The 24,482-nt window shown below is 42.5% G+C and overlaps 1 protein-coding gene across 2 annotated transcripts in view; it reads left to right on the top strand.

Moving 5' to 3' along the window:
- Positions 1 to 24,482, top strand: part of kremen1 (kringle containing transmembrane protein 1) — a 79,817-nt gene that overhangs the window by 21,873 nt on the left and 33,462 nt on the right. For both annotated transcript variants that reach the window (XM_061730560.1, XM_061730558.1), the window contains exons 2-3: positions 3,297 to 3,459; positions 17,548 to 17,639. In XM_061730560.1, the coding sequence (XP_061586544.1) occupies positions 3,297 to 3,459; positions 17,548 to 17,639 (255 nt within the window). The remainder of the gene's footprint in view (positions 1 to 3,296; positions 3,460 to 17,547; positions 17,640 to 24,482) is intronic.

Here is a 24,482-nt window from a genome sequence, read left to right as displayed (position 1 = left end):
TCTGATGTTGTCCCTCGTCAGTATCTGGTCTGTGCAAAAGTTATTGACGCCAACTCTCATTTTTATGTTGGCAAAGCTTTCTAGCCCGAAGACATTGCAGACGCAGCTGCTTTGTTATCACAGTCTCCAGAGTTACGCTACGCTATATTAGCAAATGTTCTGTCAAGTTTGTCTCTAATTAAAATGCACTTTCTTTCCCTTTTTCTTTTTTTGCTCTGCTCATTTTTTGCATGTTAATTTGTTGGTGTAAGACACTAGAGACAGTTTGGCCATCTAACATGACGATGCTGGAAAAGGCAAAGCATCAGTATGTTGGAGCCTGAAGGGAAACATGGCAGGTCGATGGCAATTTTCTTTTTTTCACATGTGTTAATCAACTCATAGTCTTGGAAAATTGATCTATTATCTGCACTCACTTCTTCTTATTTAAGGCCTATTCCAGCTCTATTAGGCTGAAACGGCCCTGAGTGGATCACCAGTCCATCACAGGCCCACATACAGATTAACAACCACACACAACTCCTGATTCCCTCACGTTAGGGCTGGGCGATATGGACCAAAAGTCATATCTCCATATTTTCTAGCTGAATGGCGATACTCGATATATATCGATATTTTTTCTGTGCCATTATTTGGGTTTCCCCCAAAGCATTATAGCATAGCATCTCTGTTAGCTTCATTTTTTTCTGAGGCAAACCCTTAAAAAAACAGTCAGTTTTAATACAAAGCCTCGTGCCAAATGTCACACAGGTTCATTTATTAACAGAGGTCTGCACAATATCAAAAATGTATAATACAAATGAAATAAAAATAAACTGCCTGCATATATGGAATAAAAATGCTTCTTGAATAAAATAAAACAAATATCCCTTTCCTGCATAACAATTACATTAAAATACACTGTGCAATTAATACAATGTAGACAGTAACAGGCAGACTTTTCCACTGAGGTTGACAGTTGTGCAAATAACAAAACATTTGTGCAAATCTCAAATAAAAGTCAATTTGTCACAAAATAAGCTATATCAAAATCATAAAAAAAATAAAATATTATTTTTTTTTTTTTTTAAATCAATATAAACGATATTGTCTCGTACCATATCGCGTTTGAAAATATATCAATATATATTAAAATCTAGATATATCGCCCAGCCCCACCTCACGTACATGTTTTTTAGGCTGTGGGAGGTGGATGGAGTACCCAGAAACCCTTGAAAGCATGGGGAGAACATGAAATCTCCACAATGTGCTGACTCCAAAACAAAAAGCAGGAACCCTCCTGCTACGAAATTCACCAAAGCCACCTGTCTTGAAATGAAAAGTGATATTGTAGTTTTTTATCCCCCCTCCAGACTCAGACTAAATACCATCTTTTGAACTTTACAATGGCGACTGTCGCTTCTGCTTGACTAAAAACACACTTTTATCTTCAAAGACTTCAGGTCCATAGCGATCGGTTGCATCTGCTCGCAGGTGCATCTGCTGATATCTGAGAAGGGAGCATTATTTAACATGCCCTGTCTGTCCCCTGGGTGTGAACCCGATCATAGCCCCCCCCTCCCTCTTATATCCCTGAGGTAGGGATAGCATGACCCCCGTTGGAACTCCATTAAGCTGTTTTTCTAATTTTATGGAGTCATGTTCTGCTTCAAAACTCTCAGGTGGATTTACGATGTGGTCGCGGATATCCTTGCCTGCCAAGGCAGCAATAATTTGCTAAGGGAGTGGGAGTGGGGGGGGCATTTACAAACAAGAGAGGGGCATCATCATTGCACAAACTGGACACGCTGCAGCTCCTCGCTGCTGCAGATCTCTTGTCAACCAGGTGACGGATAGTTGATTAGCTTTACTGAACTGCGCAGCCGAAACAACTTTAATTAAAAGCAACTTTGGCTGACAGACGGAGAACAGCCGTGGCCTCTGATTCACTCCAAAACGAGGTCTTTGCTGCGCTTGTGTGGTGGATGCAGGAGGCAGGAATGTAAGCTGAGCGCTGTAAATAATCCGAAACACGTTCAGAGATACAGGAAGTTCATTCCTAAAGACGTGACACTCGTTCTTCTGATCTGAAAACAACCTCAGAGCGGCCCTGGCAACGGATGTCGGGCTCATTAGGGGAAGGGATTCCCAGGGAAATGTTGAAAGGTGGATGATGAAAAAAAAGACAAACAAAAAGAGAATAAAACAAGAGAAGATGGTGAGAAATGAGAACAGATGACGAGGCAGTGGAGACGGAGTTGGGAAACCTTGGATTCAAAGGAAAAGGAGAGAGAACGATGGAGCACAGCTGGTGCACCATGGGGTATAATAACTGTCATATTGCAACGTATTAGCTCATACTCGCACCGAACAGCTTGACTTGATAAAAAGGGCCGGTCACGGCCTCACCACATGCATAGCAACAAGACCCCATGGAGACGGGCCAAACAAGCAAACTATTGTTCTTCCTTGCTTCGTACTTGACTGACAGGCCCAACGTGAAACCGGGCTAATAGCATCCTGAACTCACGCCGGAGGGGTTTGTTCACAGATATTTGTCGGTCCGGTCGTTCCTCTGGCTGATAACGCCAAACCCGTTCCCGTCCCCGCCGGTGACGCGGAGCTCCCAGCCGTCTCCGTCGCTCGTGGCGGCCGTGAACACCTGCAGGATGACTAATCATAACAGTGTGTTTGTGGTTGCCATAGTGATGCAATCAATTGAGGAATTCAGTTGTGGCTGTAAAAAGTGTTTTTGACAGCGGCGCCCGAGGCTCAGCGCGATGAGCCGCGACGAGCAGCCGCGGCTCGTCAGCCGTCCGTCAGACTTTGTTTACTTGAATTCTCCGTTTCGGGAAGAAAAAGCCTTGGACTGCCGTTGCTGCGCTGCGGACACCCGACGGCCACATGTGGTTGCTATCCACGCACAAACTCAAGCCATATTTCCTTTTGCTGTATATCCCCCCCTCAACTTGCATGCTCATGTGTTACTGTTAATTCAAACAATGCCGTTATTGATCTTGCCTGAAACACTTTTGGCCCGAGATTAAAACGTACGTTGCCTGAGCGAAGCGCGCAATGGCTCTTAACTAATCGTTTACAATCATTCCAAAAGCATTAAAATGTTTTAATAGCACATTAGTATCTCATAGGATCAGGAACACACCAGGTTACATGTGCGGCGGCCTCTTTTACAGCTGTTTTAAAGCCTCCTCCGGGTTAAATACTTCATCCGTCTGGCCAAATTTGCTATCTGTATAAATATATATACTGTATTTCTTCTCTTGTTTCATTTCTCTTCTCTTCTTCTGTCCATCCAGAGTGCTACACCGCCAATGGCGAGGACTACCGGGGCTTCCAGAGCCAGATCAGCCTGCACGGCGGTAAACCCTGCCTCTTCTGGAACGAGACCTTCCAGCACCCGTACAACACCCTCAAATACCCCAACGGGGAGGGGGGTCTGGGGAGCCACAACTACTGCAGGTGAGTGTCTGCTCCTCATGGATGGACAAAACAGCAAACCGGACTGTGCAATAACTCTGTGCAATATTACGTAACACTTATTTCTTTTCTATCCATATAATTCTATTCATAGCACTGCACTTTTTCTTTTTCTTTTTATGTTTTATCTTTATATGGGTGTTTGGTTTTCGGGGTGTTTGATTTGTATAAGACAGTGCTGTGTGAGTGAGATGGAGATGTCCGTTTCCCCGAGATAACCTCCCAAAGGGATTAATAAAATCTGAAAGTATAAGCATAGATCATCCACATATGAAAATGAAAATACATTCCTAATGATCAAACGTCTTCTTATATCATAATATAGGAAATACAAGATCTCAGTACTTCTTAGAGCACAACGTGACTTGCATTATGGGGTCGAAGGGGTTGTAGCACGTTGCAGAGTTGAGCATGTCATGATAAACGAAGTCTGGCCACCCGTCCTAATTTAAAGACACGAAAGAAAAGACTGAAATGACCATTCTTGGAGGATGTTCATTCAGCTGTGATCACACATCTGATACAGGATGAAATTTAACAGCTGAAAACTCGATTTTGTAAAATCAATCAGGAAGTAAATTCTCCGTCCCTCCATCCGGAGGTTTTATCCAGTCAGTTACCGAGAGCAGTTGTGGTACCGGCTTTATGGCCAAAAGAAAGCTGAAACATTAAAAGTCAGCTTTTTGAAAATTGTAAAAGTAATTCATGAACCTTTTCCAGGGATTCAACTTTTTTTTCCAGCCTTTCATTCTTAAACCAGATGTAATGAAAAAATGGGTCAAAATCACATTTCTACACCTGTTAATTTATTGTAGATTTAATAACACACTCTCCCCTGATCGGGCGCGTTTCTTGAAAATTGAACCTCATTTCATTAGATTCCTGGCTGCAGCTCCATGATTCACATTACCCAGAACCACTTCTCTTTAGTCAACTATAACCGTGTTTCCTGCTGTTTAGGAGTAAACGATTCTCTTGACACGACTTCTGCACGCAGTTTCCTTCGCTGCTTTTCTAAAGCCTACATGTACTATTCACACATGACTAGAATTACTTCTGGATCTGCAGTGATGCTAAAATTACGCCTGAAATCTGCATCTAGTTTACTCTAATTTACAGACGTCAAGTTGAAACCTTAAATTTTATTAACCAGTTACAGTACCTTTGATTTAACTTAACTTTGAATATTGCGTTTAAAGTGTCTGATCAGACGCTCCACAGTTAGAATTTAGCGACCAAACGTCACATTTTGAAAGTTAACCAAATCGGAAAATGGCATAATTGTCCTATAGTTTCAGTTGCCATACTAACAGTAAACTTAAAATGCTTGCGTTGAAACTGTAAAGGTTTCGTCCTATCAGATTTTGAGCTTGATGCAAGATAAGAAGTAGGCAGGCTTCTGGTTTTAGGAGCATCCTTGTGACCACTGACACGTACATTTGCATGATATTAAAATTACATCATGACTGCGTTGTTTCCTGATTTAGGGTCAGTAATTTGTGGGGAAATCTTAAACATAGCGCATTTGCACGGGATTACAGACTCAGGTGTCCTCCTCCATTATCACAAACGTCCCCAGGTAATGTTAATCCAGTGCGAATGAGTCGTTAATCACTTTTTATTGAGCTTTATTTTTTCTTTTTATTTCTAAAACAGTTTTCTTTCCGGTTCCTTTTTTCCAATTTTCAGCTTTCAATTTTTTATACTGACATTTTGACGTCTTAATAAGTCTGCCGTTGTGTTTCCCTTTTACAACTTGCCCAGTCTGTTTGTACTCGCTCCAAACTCGAGGCAGACGTCTCTCGCCACACTTCGTGTTGAATTACCTTCTCCAAGGTAACTTTATAACCAGCTCCACGGCTTCAGCCTGACAGCTTTCTTGTTGGAGCCGTGTTTCCTATCAGTCAGCCAGGTGCTGCAGCTTGTTACGGTCTACAAAAACACCCTCTTACACACTCATTCGTATGGTTAGACCGCTGCTTCACAGCTCCGAGGATCCTGGTTTGACTCCCGGCAGGAGTCGTTGGTGCTTGTGTGGGTTTTCTCTGGCTTCCTCCCACAGTCCAAAAGCATGCACGTTAGGTTAATTGGTTATTTTAAGCTGCCCATAGAAGTCTGTGGTGGTTTGTCCACATGTGTGATGGACAGGTGACTTGTCCTGGGTGCCTTTCACCCAAAGAGGGCTGGGATGGGCTCCAGTGGACCCCCATGACCCCGAGTAGGAATAAACAGGTTTGGATGGATGGATGGACTTATAAAGTGATTCATATAGCTGAGAGTGAGAGTGGTTTGGTTTTCACCGCCCAGCATTTAAGCAATCTTGAGCTTTGTTTTCCTAAAAGAGCAACAATTGTTCCTTGTCTCCTTTTGTTGTGGAGATCTGGCTGGTTTACAATAAAGTCGTCATGCTCTCTTTGCTCCTTCTTCTCTGTGGTGAGGAAAGATCCTTTGAATCATAGCTGTAATTTGCTCGGCATTCGAAGATATTGAATCGATGGGACACAACGCTTCTGCTGGGGGAGCCTCGGACTTCCTTTCGCCCAGACTCTGGACTATTTAATGCCAGGTCGTCTTCCAGAGGGTTTGTGCACGAGGGGCCTGCTCAGATATTTGCCTCTGAATATTTTAGAGCGAGCGTTTACCCTGTCATCACAAGGGTGCAAACATGTGCAGACTTTATGTAAGCAAGTCTCCGTCCCTCGTCCCGGGGCACAATGGCCGTCCATGTCTAGGAAGCCGTTTCTCACCATCGTCCACACAACCTTGTGTTGCGTTGGGCTGAAACTTGTGTATTTCCACTGTTTTTGCAAATCAGTTGAAATGTACATGGACGTCCAGAACGGTGGCTTGGCTCCGACTGCCGGGCCAGCAGAAACAGAACTCCCAGACCCAAAGCCTCTGAAATATTTTTGTAAATCCTGGTTGTAAACTCATAAAGCAGCAATGCTTTGAAGTGGAACCGGACAGATTTGTTTTTACTTGAGCTAGATGGGATTTCGGAAGATTTATTATCTTGATAAATGCAAAGTATGGATGTAAGCATTCCTTGCACGTCGGGAGAATGTTGCGTCCAACAAGCGGTTCAAAACTGTACATCTCCATTGTTTGGATTTGACTGGGTTTTGGCCTCTCGTGGTAGCAGCTTTGGCAGCTCACTGACAGCTCAGAGCTTTTATGTTTTTCCCTAAGAGAGGGATTTCTTTCACTAAGAGCCCAAGCTGCAGCAATTTTTCAGACACCCTTAACGTAAGGAGTCAACCCGCGAGGAGAGCCGACGTGGCCGCTTCGTGATGGCAGGATGAGAGATGACGTTCATGGCATGTCAGCACAAGGTCAAGTGTGTGTGTGCACACACTCACCCATCCGTGTGGTGGTGTGTGCACATATTGTGATCGACAGCATCCACAGAAGAGACGGGCCACATGTGATTTGTTAGATTGCAAAGAGCCGGCTCATGGGAAAGTCTTTCAAGCCATGTCTTGTACACGGTTGCCTAATTTGGATCGCAAATCTGCTGATTTACATCGGGCGCTTTTTGCAAGTCAAATGGTTTCCAGTATTTCTTTAAGCGGAAATCTCTTCCTCGCCTTTCTATGATCTTTGTTACTTTCTCTTCTGTAGGTTGGGTTTTTTTTCTCATGCATGGGGGTAGAAAATAGAAAGAAAAAGGGGGGAAGTAGCAGAATGAAAGCAAGACGAAAGGGTAGTTTTGGCATGTCAAACCCCGAGGACAATTGTGGTTGTAAGAAATAGGAGCTGAGGCCCTGGGGCAGGTGGACGACGGCGACCTGGAGCTCAGGAATTACTGGATTTCTCAACTTTAACACGCAGAGTTAAGCTTGTGAAAGATGTTAAAAAACCTGGAAGAGGAGGATTACAGACTGGCTTTTTGACCCATCCTAGTGGTTTCCTGTCGGTTTAAAGGGTCTTGGAGTGGCACTGGGAAAAGAACCCCAAGAGCCCCCGGTATATTTCATCTTTATGACCTCCTATAAAATATCCCATTGATAACAGGGAGAAAGCAGAAGGGAAATGCCACATTATTTCCCTGCAAAGAAAAGGAGCACAAAGCCTCAAGAAGAGGACACGAGCTCAAGTGGCCGGAGCCGTGAAGCAGCGCAGCCCATTTCAGCTGCAGATATCTCATTACAAGTCCTCCACATGCTTTGAATGAGAATTCACAGCGTAACATGAAAAGGATGGAGACGGTCTTCTTGTGAGGCCGGGGTTATGATGCTGCTGTGCAATCATTTTACACTTTATATACTTAAAAAGACACTTTGCGCTGTCTTTAAGTGCTTTGACCTTTTTTTTCTCAAAACTTTGTGACATTAATAAGAAGAACGTCCCACAAATCTAATTTATGTTACATTTATGGTTCCACCCGATATACGGTTGCTACAGGCTGCACAGTGCATGATGGGTCGGTGGGTGGCTGACTAGCATTGCCAGACATGTGATGGCTATTTATATGCAGGTGTGTGTACCGCAGCCTTTATGAGTGATGATCAGTATGGCCTCTGATGCTTTTCCCTTACATGGATGAGATCATGGAAGTGCAGAGTGAATAACGTTCCCCAAGCTGATTACAGTTGAATCTCCATGATGTCAAGTTCAAGTCTGAGGTCAGGGGAGTTGTAGCCAAGTTGTTCGCTGGGTGCAGGAATATGCAATAATCGATCCCAGGGCGCTGCTTTGTTGATCGGCGTACGCCGCAAGCAGCTGTACCATGTAGTGGGACATTATCGGCGCCCAGCATTACGGTAGATGATGAAATCTCGTGGAATAGCAGCATCAAAGTTGATGTAATTGCAGTTTATTTGGTGTTTTTGAAAGGTTTAACATTTATTTTCAACACTGTGCTTGAGGGGTCTGAGCAATGTCTTCTTTCTTCAATATTTTGAAGTTCAGTTTGGTAGAATATAAAGTTCTCAATGCTCACATGTCAATCCATCCCTCCATTCACTTCGGCCTATCCCTGGCTTCGGCCTCCGTCCGTAGGTGAAGGTAGGAACACAGATCGACCAGTAAACAGAGGATCAGGTCTAGGGCTGTTCGATTAATCGAACGTAATCGCGATTATGTAATTAGAACGATGTTAAAACGTGAAAATCGTAAAATCGATTTTTCACTTTTTTTTTTTTTTTTTACCTTGTCTGCACACATATTAATGATTGATACCATATTAATGATTTATGGAAATACCTCTCAATACCTGCGACAAGTGCCCCATCGGAGAGGCTCTTTAGTGTAGGAGGGGGCGTTGTAACATGCCACCGGGCATCCCTCAAGCCAGATGCGGTAGACCGGCTCGTGTTCCTTGCAAAAAACTTGCAAATGTGAATATCAAATGTAATGACATACATTACACACCTCTACCTCCTTCATGGGTTGCATTATTATTTAGCATGCAAAGACCCAGTTTAGTTTAATTAGAAAATGTCTTGTTTTATTTAATTGGAAATATAACTTACTGTATGTTTGCAAGTGCTGATTTGCTGATTTTTTTTTTCAGAGATAAAACTTTATATTTTATTATATTTTTTAAAACTTTTTTTCAACTTATTTTACAGAGTTTTGCACTTTATTCATTCATTTTTGGTTTAATAAGAGCAAAGTTTGCACTTAAAACCCAATGGGGCAAATGTTCAATAAAAAAACAGCATATTTGAAATCATTTCTTTGCCTTTTGTCAATTCACAAAATAATCGTAATCGTAATCGAAAATCGGATTTTGAGAGAAAAAAATCGAGATTTTATTTTTGGGCAAAATCGAACAGCCCTAATCAGGTCTGTAGGATCAGCTTTCTCTTGACACAGACTTACCTGGCAATCTCTCCTCCGCCTGAGGCCGTACCTCACCTCCAGCCTGGAGGGAGCATCGCACCCTTTTGCAGGCGGAGAACCACGGTCTCAGTCAAGCTGCAAGTTACTTCTGTAGCAGATTTAAAACAACGTACTGTAGTCCGGGTCAGAAAACGTTTGTTTTGTCAGAAACTCTACGACATGCTTCTGGGGCTTCTGGGACTTTTTACATGTGCCACACCCTCGAACGTGCAGAGGGACATCAAAGATGCCACTATTGATTTGTTTATACATAAAGAAACGAGGCCCATGAGGAAAAGAGCATGTTGTTGTGATGTGGGACTCGTTTGCTGCCTCCAGGACTTTGAGTAAAATCAGAACATTACAAAGGCGTTTTTGTGGGCTAATGTGTTATCCAGTGTCTTTAGGATGTTGAGAGGCAGTAACTGTTTATGAGATTAAATATTGGTGTGTTTAATTCTTTATATGAATGCTGTTTTGAAATAACTGTTTAATAATTGTAATAATTCTCACCACGGCCGTATAGTAGCCCCGATGCGGTAGTGGACTAAAGGTCACGTTGCCAGTGTTATATACGAAATCATCCTCCAAAAATAAATGAAGTCTGGTGGTGAGTTTCCTCAAACCATAATCTTGAATCCATACAGAATTTTGTGGTTTGGTCAAGTGATTTTCCTCCCAAAATACACCCAGAACGTCTTAGCCAACGTCTACTTTTAAGTTTTTATACGCAGAGGCTTGAATCTTCCACCCTCCTTCACATATTCTCCGACGCCGGCGTGATTTTTATCTTTTCTTTCTGAGCTTATGTAGCCAAACTTTGAGTCAACATCCTTCAGTGGGTCTACGTGAAGCTGAAGCAAATGTTGCTGATCAGGAAAGATTGTGGTAACGTGTAAAAGCGTGTTACCGAGATGATCTGCTGGTTAGATACCAGGAGTAGGAAAGTGTTCCTCGTCATCGCAGCGGCCTGAAGTGATCAGCGACGTCACGATTCGGCAGAAGTAGACGGTCGGGGGAGAACAGTAGACAGTGGGCTTCGTCGAGCCCTCCTCTTCAATACTTGCATTCATGCTGCACGGCAGCAGAGAGGGGTTTGCATGCTATTCTCCAAGTCAATTAAAGCGTCTTTTCTCATGCAGTAAATTACCAGACTGTGATCTTGTGTAGACCTCAATTCCCAATCCAGACAAGTCTCTCACCACCACTCTGCAATCAGCCTTTCACCTCCCATATTCTGCTGTATTCTGCTTTTCACATGTCTCGTAGTTCAATTAAACGACACCCGGGCCTCAGCCTTACTAAGTATTTGTTTCAGGGAAATGTTTTTGCAAGTTATTCCCAGAATCTGCAGAAACACTTTGACGTAAAGGTTCTGTCAGATTTTCATATGTACTTTTAACAACGCCAGGCGTTTCAAAGTTGGTCATAAATACGGCCGCTAATGTAAAGGAAGGCGTTTGAACAGCAGGCGGCTCAGAACAGCTGTTTTCCTCTGCGTTCAGATGAAAGCCACGCCTGCCTTCAGATGCGGGGCCGGGGAGCCCGTGAGCAAAACACATTGTGGCTATAATTGGCTGTGTACCGGCGTGTATGGCTCACCTCTGAGCAAAATGAGTCAATCAGCGTAATTGTGCCAATTAAGTGTCCAAACGTCTTCTGTGATCCACCTCTGGCTATGGGAGTGTTTCAACAGGCTCTCCTCTCAAAGCCAAACAGGCTTTAAGTGACACACAGGGAAGGGAATGCAACCCCCCCTAAAATCTCCATAACACACACACACACACACCCACACACACACACACACACACACACACACACACACACACACACACACACACACACACACACACACACACACACACAGTGGCAGCAACTTATCTGCCTCCACAGGGACTGCATCTTTCTTTGAGCTGCAGGGATAAACGAGCATATTTCCATCCATCGAAGTCTGCTCTTATCTGCGGTGGCACCTTAGCTAATCTGAAACTGTCTGCTTTTCACTTCCGGTTCGGCCTCCACCCTCTCTCTCTCTCTCTCTCTCTCACACACACTCACACACACACACACACACACTCACACATGCACACACTCACATTCACTGGCACCTCAGGGCCAGATTGATTGTGTCTGCCACTCAGCTTCCCTGTTCATTTCAGCCATGAGCATGAACTTTCCAGGTGTGGGTGAAATGGCGGTGTGCAGGTGTGTGTGTGAAGGAGAGAGGGATGAATCCACAGGAAACCTGGAGGAGGGGGTAGCGCTCCACAATTACAACAAAAAACCTGTAAAACGCACCGTTGTTTTTCTCCACAATAGACCAGAGAAAACATGTTAAATGTTGAAAGTGATGCACTTTACGACTTCATGTAATATATTTGCACCTTTGAAATACGATGGCGGTTAACACACCTCAAAGAATTGGGACGTGGAAAACAAAAGCCTGGAAACAGTCAGTTACATGACTTTAGAGGGGTCGAGTCCCTGAAGTAAAAGGCGGACGGAGGTTCGCCAATATTTGAAAGCTGTCCACAAATTGTGAAACAAGTCCAGGCTCAGACTTTGAATATCTCATCATCTGCAATACTTGATATTATAATACAATTCTGTGAACGTGGAGGAATCTCTGTATGCATGGGATTAGGCCTGTGTTGAAAAAAATCGATTCTCTGCTTTGTAGTTTTTGGGGTTAGTTAATCGCGATAGCTTAGTTCAGATGTGATTGGATCTCAGGACCTGGGACAGTTGCTGCCCGTGTTTCGGCCAGTTCCGTGCCGGTTTTGTGTCTGTTCTGTTTTTTTTTTGTTGCAGATTTCCAGTGCTTGACGTGCATGTGTGTTCGATTCTCCAATTCTAAATCTAAAAGTCGATTCATATGTCTAAAGATCGTTTTTTTATTTTCTTCCAAATCTTTCTATTGAGATTTACACAATAGAATGACATACAAACATCAAAACAGTCTGAAAAACATGTAACAGTACATTGATCTGTCAATAAAAGCCACCCACCCGCCCAGTACCACCCACCCACCTCAGGTCCAAGCCAGACTGAAACAAACAAAATACTCACACACGCGCACACATACACACACACACAGAAAAAAAAAAAAAAAGGAGGAGGTATTTTGAAATGAAAAGAGCCAGAACTTAGTCCTCCGCATCCAAGGCTAGGTCAGGGGAGTTAACTCATTCCAGAAAGGGTTGCCATGTGTCTTGAAATCTCTTGGTGGAGCCATTGAGTGAAAACCTAAGCTTTTCAAGTTTCAGGTTGTAAAGGACTTCTTTAACCCAGCGGTTATACGATGGAGGTCGGGTGAGCTTCCAATCAAACAGAATCAGCCGGTGAGCCAGCAAGGTCGAAGAAATCAGGGCCCGTTTTGCTCCAACAGAGAGGTTGATGTCAGGAGGGGATCCAAAAATAGCCGATACTGGGTCAGGGGGAATAGTCAGGCCATAGGCTCTACCTATGGTATCAAAAATACTTTGCCAAAAGGGAGTCAATTTAGGGCACGACCAAAACATATGTGAATGGCTAGCAGGGGAATGGTTACATCTATTGCAGGCATCACTAACCGTGGGATGGATCTTAGCAAGTTTTGCATTTGTGTAGTGGATCCTGTGCAGAATTTTACATTGAATCAGGCCGTGATGAGCACAGATGGAGGAGGTATGGACCAGGTTTACAGCTGCGGTCCACTGTTCGTTTTTTTATTTTAACATTTTCACCCGGTGAACTTTTATCCCAATAGTCGCGTCATTTGATTCATGCATGCATGTGGTGTGAAACTATCAAACAATGAACATAGCGTTAAGTTTAATACCAGTATTAATATGTTGCATAACTACAGTCATGTAATTCAGGTAACAGCTCAAAAAAAACATTTTTAAAAACACTAACCCAAATCGATATCGGATTGAATCGAATGGTGATAATCGATTCTGAATCTTAAAAATCAGAATCGAATTGATTCTTGACATTTGAATAAATCTCCAGCCTTACAGGGGGGTGGCCAAAAATGACAATTGGATAAGCATGATAAGAGGATATGTGTTCTTCTGAGCATCCTTTTTTTAATTGTTATGCTTGTAATTTATATCTTCCTCCTGAATGAGATGGTTAAGAAAGTGCAGGGAGTCTCAATTTCAGAAAAGGATTAATGTGTTGGCAGACATGAAAAGAGTAGTGGAGAAAGAAATAGAGTAAGGATTTATGGTGCAGTGTTTTGATGGTTCAGTCCCGTTTTCAGCCATTTCAAAAGCCGCCTGCGGCCAAACAAGTAGGTGTCTTCCGTCCATTTGGGTGGAGCAGCAAATAGATCTGGGTTCATGATATGCTAACCACATTTGCTGAACGTTAAACTGGCTTCCTGTGGACATGGGAAGATTCAAAGTTGCCTCTTCCTTTCCTTATTTGGACTCTTGGTCAGCGGTAGCTGTCTGCTAAATATGGAGGGTCGACCCTTTAAGGCATTTCAGCAGGAATTTGAAAAAAGCAAACAAAAACAAAACAAAACTAAATCCTTTCATGAGATCTTTGTTAATATTTTATCCTGAACCTCAAAAGAAAGCAGGAAACTCAGGACCGTGTTTTTGATCGGAGAAGAAAAGAGCTGGAAACGCCCTTCATACAAAAGAGGGAAACAGGATCGCGCAGCACCGGAGGCCTTTTTCTAGACGTGACAATGAGGTGGGTCAGAAGAGAAGAGGTTCTGGCTGTTATTGTCACTTTAGAAGACTTTTACCCTTCACGGCTTAAAGAGCCGAGCTTCCACTGCAAACATTTACTGCTTTGACTTAATTTAATCACAATTTAGAGGTCGCCACTGGGGCCCCGGTTTATAAAGTTGGATGATTACCCTGGAGATATGAAGCCTGCGCAAAGCTTTCAAGCTTTCTTTACTTCCACTTCTCTGTGTCTTCCCTCCACCCCGCATGCTTTTGTGAGTGAAACTGAAAAGGAAAACGCTCCGAGGGGGCTTTCAGCCCCATTATGATGGGCTAAAAGTGCGCTGATGATGTTCAAAGAGGCTGCGGTCTCAGACAAAAGCTCGGCCCCCGTCACCCATCTCTTTTTCAGGTCTGTGTCTGGCCGGGAACAAAGCCTTGCCCCTGACCTCCAGCCAGACTGTTTGGTCTGGGCCTCGGCTGGCATGCGTAGCCGAGCCTCCAGACTGCAGGAGAAAAGGCTAAAGCAGCAATCGCTGAGGGAGCCCCCTCAGGATGACTGACACATCTGAAGCCATCCTTCGATGAAACCCGGAGTATTCAGCCCTCCGCAGAGGGGATTTAAGCTGGTAGCTCGCTTTTGTGTTATGTTGTTGCCCTGACATCCCTGCCATCATCGCTTCCTCCCCCTGCCTTTTTCTGCAGTCTTGTTTTTTTTTTTTGTTACCATTCACCTTCATGGTTTAATATACTCTCAAGAGTGTATTAAGAGTATATCAGATATGAGAAAACAAGTGCCTTTCACACAAGTATTGAAATCAGAATACACACTTCCTGCAGCTAACCTAGATTATGGTGAACCCCGAGTGCTCCTGAACTAAACCCTGGATGTATTGCATCGCATTTAGAAGGTTTACTTCCTCTCAGAAATGGAGAAAAGTTCAATTATTCAGGCGTCAACGCAGGCGACAGCCATCAAATTGCGAGTTTGCAGCCTAGTGCTCGCTAATTAAATGGTACGTGGGGGCGAGACTGTGTCAAAGCAGCCAGCTTTATCTGACGGGAAAAAATGTGATTGGCTGTTTATTGGTATGACAACAGTGTCAGTAATGGGCTCATGCCATTCTCACTGGTTTTTACTTTAGAGCCACGGTATCAAGACAAAGACAGAAGACTGTCATCGAGCCACTGCATGCATTTACTCGGTATTCTATGGGGTTGTCCAGTTTTGGGGGAAGGACGGACGAGGGACACATTAGGAAGCCCTTTGTAATCTTTAAACGTGGTTAAAAGAAGTAACAAGTGTGACCTTTTACCTCAGTATTTGAGCCTTGTTTTGAACCGTTGTTCCCTCCTCCCAGCAGGGGTTCCCCGTCTATTGTTGTTGATGTTGTCTCCTCTTTCCGGTCCTCTCAACCCCCGACCGCTCAAGGCCGACGGCCGTCCTGCCTGAGTCTGCGTCTGCCAGAGGTTCCTCCCTGTTAAAGGGGAGTTTGTCCTCCTGACAGTCGCCTGGTGCTTGCTCACGACTATTATTGTAATTTTTATTGTTTTTTTATTAACTGGACTAGTTTTGAATCTAATTTTGTTTTTTTGTGGGGGGGGGCTTGAAAGTTGAATTAAATTGAATTCTCTGCTTTGCTTTGTAACACTGTTCAGAACGGTGTAATATCATTTAATAGTATTCTTCTCTTGGCTTTTTCCTTATTAGCATTGGTACAGCAGATCATTGTGTAGCCCATATTTTCCTTTTTGCCCACCCATAATGCAGCACTGTGTGCAGCTGAGGCAAAGAGAGCGACATGGGGCTCAGGGTCTCGTCCAGGGACACTTTGGCAAATTATGTGACTGGGAATCCGTCCAGCAGCCTTCTGGCTGAGGGTCGGTCAGCTCTTGCCTTTATGCCCAGGCCACCCTGTCCAACTAATGGATGAAAAAGAAAAAAACAGAATAAGATCTGAAAATCAAATCAAATAAATCTTTATTTATATAGCGCTTTTCATGCATATATATAAAATGCAACACCAGAGCGACCTCCAAGACGAACCCCCTGCAGGCCAGAGTCACTCCCAGCATGGAGGCTCCCCATGAGGAAACACTGGAGCTAAAAGCTACAAGAAAGCAGGATAAGATAGGCTATGAGGTTAAAATACACACTAAGAGAGTTTAAAAGTGTAACATAAAATCCTAAAAGTAGGTCTAGAAAGCAGGACATGCTAAAACAAGCATAAGAACAACTTAAAACCATAAAACCTGGGCTAAAACCACAAGAACAGCTAGTTAAAACAAGGGTATTTAAGAAAGACTAAAAGGAATCAGCTAAAAGCCAAATTAAAAAGGTGAGTCTTGAGCCTGCTTTTAAAAGCATCGACAGTCTCTGCAGCCCTGAGGTTCTCCAGCAGGCTGTTCCACAGACGTGGGCCGTAGTAGTGAAATGATGCCTCACCGTGGGTTATGGTTCTAACTTTGGGAATGATTAAAAGGCTGATCATCAATCAAATCAAGCTTACATTTCCTTTTCTTTTTGGTGCTGCGGCTAAGGTTCTGTCCTTTATTGGACAGAAGTTGATTAAATCCTATTATGTGTGCATATCATGAAAAATAGCAGAGTATTTTGCACTGAAAACATCAACAACATACACTTAAATGTGCTGTGTTGTCAGCCAGTGGGGTATTAGCCCTTATATGGCTAAATATGTGTTTATATGCCTCAGTTACGGCGCACTGCATAATATATAGAAACAAAAAGGGCTATACTATACATATTATCATCCTCTAATCATCTCAAATGATCCCAAACTGTTTATTCACCAACTTTTAGGTGTGCTTGGCCCTGAACAGGCAATTACACTTCCTCGCGTGTCACTTGCTGTCTTTTATTTTGACAGGACAACTGTTTGGAATCTTTTTTTATTAATTATATTAGCCGGATTGTCTTATAACCATTATCTCTCACCAATGACTTGGCGAGTCATGCGCTGAGCACTAAATAGAAGAGGGAAAGTGGTGTGTTGGCGCGTCCATTCAGAAGCTGATGCGTCGGTTTCCCTGGAACACGTCAGTTGAGCTCCTGGCATTGTAAAAACCTGCTCTCTCGCTCTTTCATCAAAGACCCCCCCCCCCAAAAAAACAATGTTTCACACATCAAACATCTCATAAAGACTGAGGTAGTCAAAGATCAGCATTGCTCAAGTGAAAAAAGTGGTTTGATTGCAGCTCATAATGAATGTCACCTGTGCAAGCGAACATCTGATCCTGCAGCGCTGCTCCGAGGCGCTCGGGCCACGATTTTCTAATCATGAAAATGGCCACAGTTAATGACATTTGCACTTAATCTGCTTCATATTATCTTCATTGATGTTTTGTGTGTAAAATATTCAGCGGTGAAAATTGATTGTGAGTTTTTTTAAAGTGACAAAATTGAAGCCGTTTTTTTTCCCTTCTTTCTTGCGGTTCAAACACCCGAACAGATTCAGTTGAGTTTCGTCATGTGTGAAGAAGAAAGGAGGGAGGGAAAGGAGCCAGCGAATGTTTCTAACCAGTCACACTCACGCTAACCTCAAGCCCTGTGTGTCTGCAGGAATCCTGATGGAGACGTCCAGCCGTGGTGCTACATCGCTGATCACGAGGACGGAACCTACTGGAGATACTGCGACATCCCAACATGTCAGAGTAAGGGACTGCCCTTCCCTTAAACGCCCTCTTGAACTCACCGTGAGCATGCAGTCCAGCTATCCTCCCCGCTGCACTCTTCTTCCCTTCCTCTATAAATAACCTTACGTTTGTGTTTGACTTGTACACAACTATTATCATCTAAAAGAAATGTCTCTAATTGCCTCCTGTCACCCCTCCTCCCGTCAGGCTCGGACCTGCCCTCACTTTAATGCAACCTGTCAATCATCGCATGTGTTATTTCCCCTTTGGCTTTGAAGCTTGTTTTGACATGCTTTTTTTCGATGCAGGTTTTTTTGTGCCTGTACCAGTTGGGGAACACGTTTGTGTGCTTTGTTCATGTGGGTGTGAGAGTTTCCCTGTTCTATAATTCCTGGATTACAATGTGCGACGGACAGTTTACACAGTGGGACTTTGAGCTTCTGCGTCGTCCTACCAGTTTGCCCGTCTTTAAATGCCATCACTTTCATTTCCTTTGCTGTTGTTATCAGTTCTGTTGAAAAGAGACTGAGGTGGATCCGTTGACAGTCTTTAAGATCAACACTGCTTTAGATTTAGCAGTCTGCTGCACGCTATTTCAACATTTTCAAAAATCTTTCAACATTTTACACCTCCTACTGAGCATGTCTGCAGCATGTCTTTGACAGAGGTGTCAAGTAACGAAGTACAAATACTTTGTTACCTTACTTAAGTAGAAATTTTGGTTATCTATACTTCACTGAAGTAATTATTTTTCAGACGTCTTTTTTACTTTTACTCCTTACATTTTCACGCAATTATCTGTACTTTTTACTCCTTACATTTTAAAAACAGCCTCGTTACTCATTCATTTCGGCCTTTAAAAAAAAACTATCCAGTTAAATTTTCCATCCGGATAGAGTGAATTTGGTTGTGTTTTTTTTTTTGTGATCAAATTTTTATTTCTTTTTTTCCTTTTTCTCAAAAAACAACATGGTGCAAAAAAAACACCAATACATAACAACAAAAAATGAATTTGGTTGTGGTTGTGGCACAGATGTTCTTGTCCAGTTTTGTTCTTACATCCGTTCCCTCAGATTCCTGCAACTAAACTTGGATGTACATTCCAATAAAGGTTAGGATAAATGATAACATGCCTCTGAAGTTTGACTTTTTGCACCATTACAATACTTATAGGCAACTAGTCATCATATCTTCTGCTCTCTGAAACACATGTTAATGCTCAATAGTACACATATATGGTTCTTTAATATTTGCATTATAATAAGATGCATTCATTTTCAATGGCTTTTGTCCTTAATGGCTTTTTTCCCCTTACATTACTTTTACTTTTATACTTTAAGTAGTTTGGAAACCAGTACTTTTATACTAGTATACTAGAGTAAAAAACTTGAGTTGATACTTCAACTTCTGCAGGAGTATTTTTAAACTCTAGTATCTATACTTCTACCTGAGTAATGAATGTGAATACTTTTGACACCTCTGGTCTTTGATTTGTTAAATAAAAACTTTGCTGCAAATTCTGCACCCGAACACAGAGGTCTTATTACAATTATAAACCCGTGCAGATGCACATCTCAGCAGTTTACTGATGTGCAGGTGAGGCTCTTCTTTTTTTTTAAATCCTCATCACCTTTCCTGCCTCTTTCCTGGAGTAATAATAACAGCAGCATTGGATGTAGTGACATTACACAAAGATATTAGTCTATATCGACCTCATATTATAATGATATGATGTTTTTTGGAAGATAGAAATAAAGAAATGAGTTGGCATGTTTAGAAAAAACAAAAACTCCATAGAGCTTGCAGAGGAGCAACTGAGATGTGTCCTGTTGTCTCTGACGTGTGATCAGACATTTTTAAAGTTTATGTTGAATAAATGTGAAATTTTTAACAAAAAAAACAAGACCTTTGCTCATGCCGTGCCAACGTGCTGCACGAAAAACAGATGTCAGTGTTGAATTGCTGCAGGTCCGGAGGTAATAGTCTTCCCGTTCGAATTGGGCATCAGATTTTCCTTCAATTGTTTTCTTGCTTGGTCGCTTTTTTCTATAATTACATTCTCGTGCCTTAGCCGCCTCTGCTGTTATGTCCACTGTAGCCTTGTGGGTTAATGTCATCATCCTAGTGGTGATACTGTAAAAAGGATTTACACTTGTCCCAAGAAACAGCCAAAGTTTCTTTTTCCTGTTTTATTTTTTTATTAAGGGACTGCGAGAATTAGACGGCGCTAATAATAGTGTTTGAGCTTGTGAGTGTCCTCATGTTGTTCGTCCCACAACCACACCTGAGTACGACTTAGTTGTTCATACAGCTGCAAGAAGCTTAACCTCACTATCCGTCACATTTTCCAGTGTTTGCACGAGCTTAGAGTGCTTTGCCTTCCTTCAGCGGTAGACGTGTGAACTGGAAACAGGTTCCACTTCAGAACCGGGTCCAAAGTTAATGAAATGTCTGATCTGCACGCAAACGTACCCATTCTGTTATCAGAGCTGCCAAGTGCTGAAAATGCACATCGCAAATCAAGACTGAGGGAGTGCCAGGCTCATGTGGTGATGGTACCAGTACCAAAGTGTTTTATGTTACCGACCTGCCGGCCGGGGCTTTTCGGGGCTTGAGACGGTGAACCAGCTGTGCGTTCTTAGTTTCTTCACTGAAACTCAGTCCGGAATCGATAAAGAATTGGATCGATGAGCAGAATCGATGATGGTACCTGTGGCGTAAAGACGTGCCGGCCGGGTTCATTAGTGACTAACTAATCACTCTCATTGACCTTGCTCGTTGTTTGAGCAGCAACGATCCCATGTTGACATCTCAGTCGTGATGAAAATGCAAAGTTCATGTCAACTTTTTTCATCTGTTGATCTGTTGCCCGTCGAAGACAAAAGCCCCAGAAACAGTTTTGGATAGACAGATGCCCCTGGAGAGACGGAGATTAGATGAGATCAGGTCCCAGATTGGCTTTCACGGGTCGACTAGACACAAAACACTCAGGAACAAATGTCTGTGCGTACGATTCATTAGAACTTGAGGTAATCTGGTCGACGGCAGCGATCAGACAGCTGAGTGGAGACGCTTCACTGCAGCAGATACCGCCGGACCCCAGAACAACAGAGCCCCCCCCGGCTGCCCCTCTGTTACCCCGCCTGAGCAGCACACTGGACTGACGCCTGCCTTCTCAGGACCCAGTAGAGCATCTCATAGTGCCCTTTAGCTGTCTGCAGGCTGCAGATTTGTATGGGATGTTTGCAGTACTCGAATTGTAAAAAAAAAATCAGGGGGGTTGGTGGATTTTATCATATGGGGACAAATAATTTGTGCTGATTACGAATAATATAATATATTACAAATAATAGCACTGACCAAAACACCTGGAGAAATACTGCAGGAATGACATAGCAGCAGTTAAATGCAGCCTTCTGTAAGCTTTAAATATCCACTGGGCTTACATCAAAACACAACAATAAAAAACAGTTTCCTGAACTTATCAATATGCCTCTGTCCTTCACAGGATAAGTAAAATGGATAACACTGCAAAAACTCAAAATTTTAACAAGAATATTTGTCTTATTTCTAGTTAAAATGTTTCATTTTAGTAAAAAGAAATCTCATTACACTTAAAACAAGACTCATCACTGGAAAAAACAACAATTTTCACCTGTTTCAAGTAGATTTTCACTTGAAATAAGTAGAAAAATCTGCCAGTGGAACAAGATTTTTTTGCTTGTAATAAGAAGATAAATCTTGTCCCACTGACAGATTTTCCTACTTATTTCAAGTGAAAATTTACTTGAAACAGGTGAAAATTGTCAAATAAGTTATTTTTCTGGTGATGACTCTAAATGTTGAAATAGCAGTAAAACCACATTCATTGATGAAATGACATAAGGGATGGAAAGGGGGAATGGCAGTTTTACAGGGGGGATGATTTTGACCGTTTTTATTTCCATCCCCCCTCATCCCCCTCAATTCCAGTACTGGATGTTTGCATCTGAATCACGTTAGAACTGCTGCTGACTGAGTTCAGAGCACCGTCCATTTCACTCAGCGTTGCAAGGGGAATGTCTTAGACATTTGTGACGTGCGTGGGAAGTAAAACCACCAGCGGACCCTCCAACTGTCCCTCATTTGTGAGGAAATGAGGCCAGTGTTTGCTCCAGATGGGTCTGCCACGTGCGCTGCAGTCTGTTCTCTCTAGGATCCAGTTGCTGTGAAGCGTGTCACGTCTTTGCGACATGCAGGCCAGTCTTTTTTTTAACGCTTGAGAGATTTGCCTGTATCGAATGCTCTCTTATATGAGCATCAGCCTTCCTGGTTGGATCTTACATGCTGGATAGAGTTCTGTAATGAAGGAGAATGAGATGATGTTTACTGTGAACAATGCAGTCCCGTGTCACGGAAACACGCTCGTCCAGTGGAGACGGTTTCTCCCTGTAGGGGACGAATGAATAAGTGAATAAATTTCCCCAATGTGGGATTAATAAAGGAAATATTATTATTATTACATATTATTAATATGATTATTATTATTAAACCAGGACCGCCACTAGGGGTGGGTATTGGGAAGGACCTCACGATACGATACGCATCACGATACTTGAGCCACAATACGATACACATTGCGATATCCCGATTATGCGATATCCCGATTATTATATTCTACATAGTTCACCGAAAAATTTAAAAATGCATTACACATCTTAAAATCCAAGTTGTATATATGTACATCAGATGATAGTGATGGATCTTAAAATCCAAGTTGCACGTTCATCAGATTATAGTGACAATTCATGGGACAAACTGAGTCAAAACAATGTTTTATTATAACTATACAAGCTAAAGTTACAACTTTTTTGTATATGTTTTTCATATTATTTACATCATATGAAATTAACATTAAATTTAGTATGGGGTTGCTTTAATTATGTGGCAAATGATAATAAACACAAGAAAGATGGGTACTAAAACCAAGGACAGGCACAGTGATCAGTCAGTATAGATATAAATAAATAAACCTCTGTCCATTATTTTTCATTTTTTAAGGACAGGCAATTGTGTTATATAAAAAATAAATTATAAAATGAAATAAAACGTGAAATAAGGGCCCTCCCAGGGTTGGTACAGAGTGGCAATGCCCAGGACTGTCACTTAGGTAGGAGCACTGGGTGATATAATGGGAAAAAAATCGGGGATAAAAAATATAAAAAAAATAAATAAATAAAAAAAAAATAAAAAAAAATCGATATTCAAATTTTTAATATCGATATTGAATCGGCTGGAAAAGTATCGCGATATATTGCCATATCGATATTTTTGCCCACCCCTAACCGCCACGTGGGGCCTCACCTTCCGGCGCTGCCTCGATTCTCCCTCCGTGTTGCGTCCTCCGCCCGTGGCCGGGCAGTGTGGGCTGAGGAACGTTGGTGGGATGGAAAAAAGGGCAAGAGTGGCGGCTGTTTTCGTTTTGTCTGGCGTTTGTTTTGTCTGCGTCTCCGTTTTGTCTACTCTCTTGCTCGTGTTTGATGTTGCCTGGTTGCTGGTTTGCTGAGGCACCTGCCAGAGTCTGCCAGCGGCTCATCTGCCATCCAGCTGACTTCTGTCATCAGGCGTCACGCCACGCTGCCGACGGCTTGGAGCCCACGAAGCCAGTCAGACGCTGGGGCTCGCTGCGTGGTCCACCACGTTTGTTGACCTGGTTAATCCCTCATGGCTGCGATTATCGTGTGGTGGAACTGTCCAAACATCTCAGAGAGGCAAACACACATTTCTACGGGAAGGAATGTCCCGTAAAATCCAGCCTGGTCTCACTCCCAGACCTCCGAGCCGAACGGGCCGGGCCGTGCTCTGCAGAAAGTACCTCACAGGTTTGCGTCGGCACTTTACGGTTATCTCTTGATTTAAGATGCTAAATAATTAGGTAAGTAAAGCCTGAGAAGTTGCATCTTTGTTGTGAAGTTCTCGGGTGTCCGAACACAGTTCTGTGCCGTGACATTGGAGTCCGGCTTCAGTGTGCAGGACAGGGCCAGTTCCATGTTGCTGCACTTTTCAGATAAAATAAAGAGGTGTGAATTTGAATGAACTCTGTTGTAGAAGAAGTTGAATTATAGCAAATTGGGCCGAGCTGAAGTATAATTTGGATTTAACTGGATTGCATTTTTTTTGTTTTGATATTTTTATTAGGGGGTAAGGCGCAGTTGAACAGGAATAAACAAAAAAAGATATACAGTCTACCTCCTTTTTTCTTTGGATTAAGAACAGAACAAAAAATCCACACAAAATAATGACAAATACATGAAAATTATTATATTCTTATATATAAGTAATATTTAAGTATTAAAGCTAAACAGTATGAATTAAAAAATAGATGAATAAAAAGGGGGAGAAAAAAAGAAAACAAAAAAAAACAAAGCAAAAAAAAAAAAAAAAAAAGTAAATAAAAAGATAAATAAAAAGGAGGAAGAAAGAGAGGAATGAGAGAAGAGAGGGAGGGGGGGGATCCGTCAATCAGGAGGCAGGGACTGGAGAGAGTGGAAGAATGTAAGAAAGGGAAGCCACTTATTATAAAATTTGTTGCAACTACCCTTCAGTGAATATTTAATCTTTTCCAGCTTCAGAAAAAACATGGTGTCGTTGTTAACTGGATTGCATTTTGTGAACTTTGTGGACTATCTCTTGCCTGTTTGGGAAGGCCTCGCTGGGGGAGGTGGCTGTGCAGAAGAGGGTTGTCCCAGCCCCCCTGCTCAGACTGCCGCCCCTGAATAACCAGAAGTTGATAGACGGATGAATGGCTGTAGGATTGCTCTCTAAGTATTGTATCTCGGTTCACTATTTTAACAAAAATAGCCATAGATTTAAAAAAAAAGA

The sequence above is a fragment of the Cololabis saira genome, chromosome 9 (genome assembly GCF_033807715.1).
Source record: "Cololabis saira isolate AMF1-May2022 chromosome 9, fColSai1.1, whole genome shotgun sequence".
Lineage (NCBI taxonomy): Eukaryota > Metazoa > Chordata > Actinopteri > Beloniformes > Belonidae > Cololabis > Cololabis saira.
The sequence above is the reverse complement of the archived record's forward strand: the minus strand, read 5'-3'. Positions and strand labels throughout refer to the sequence as shown.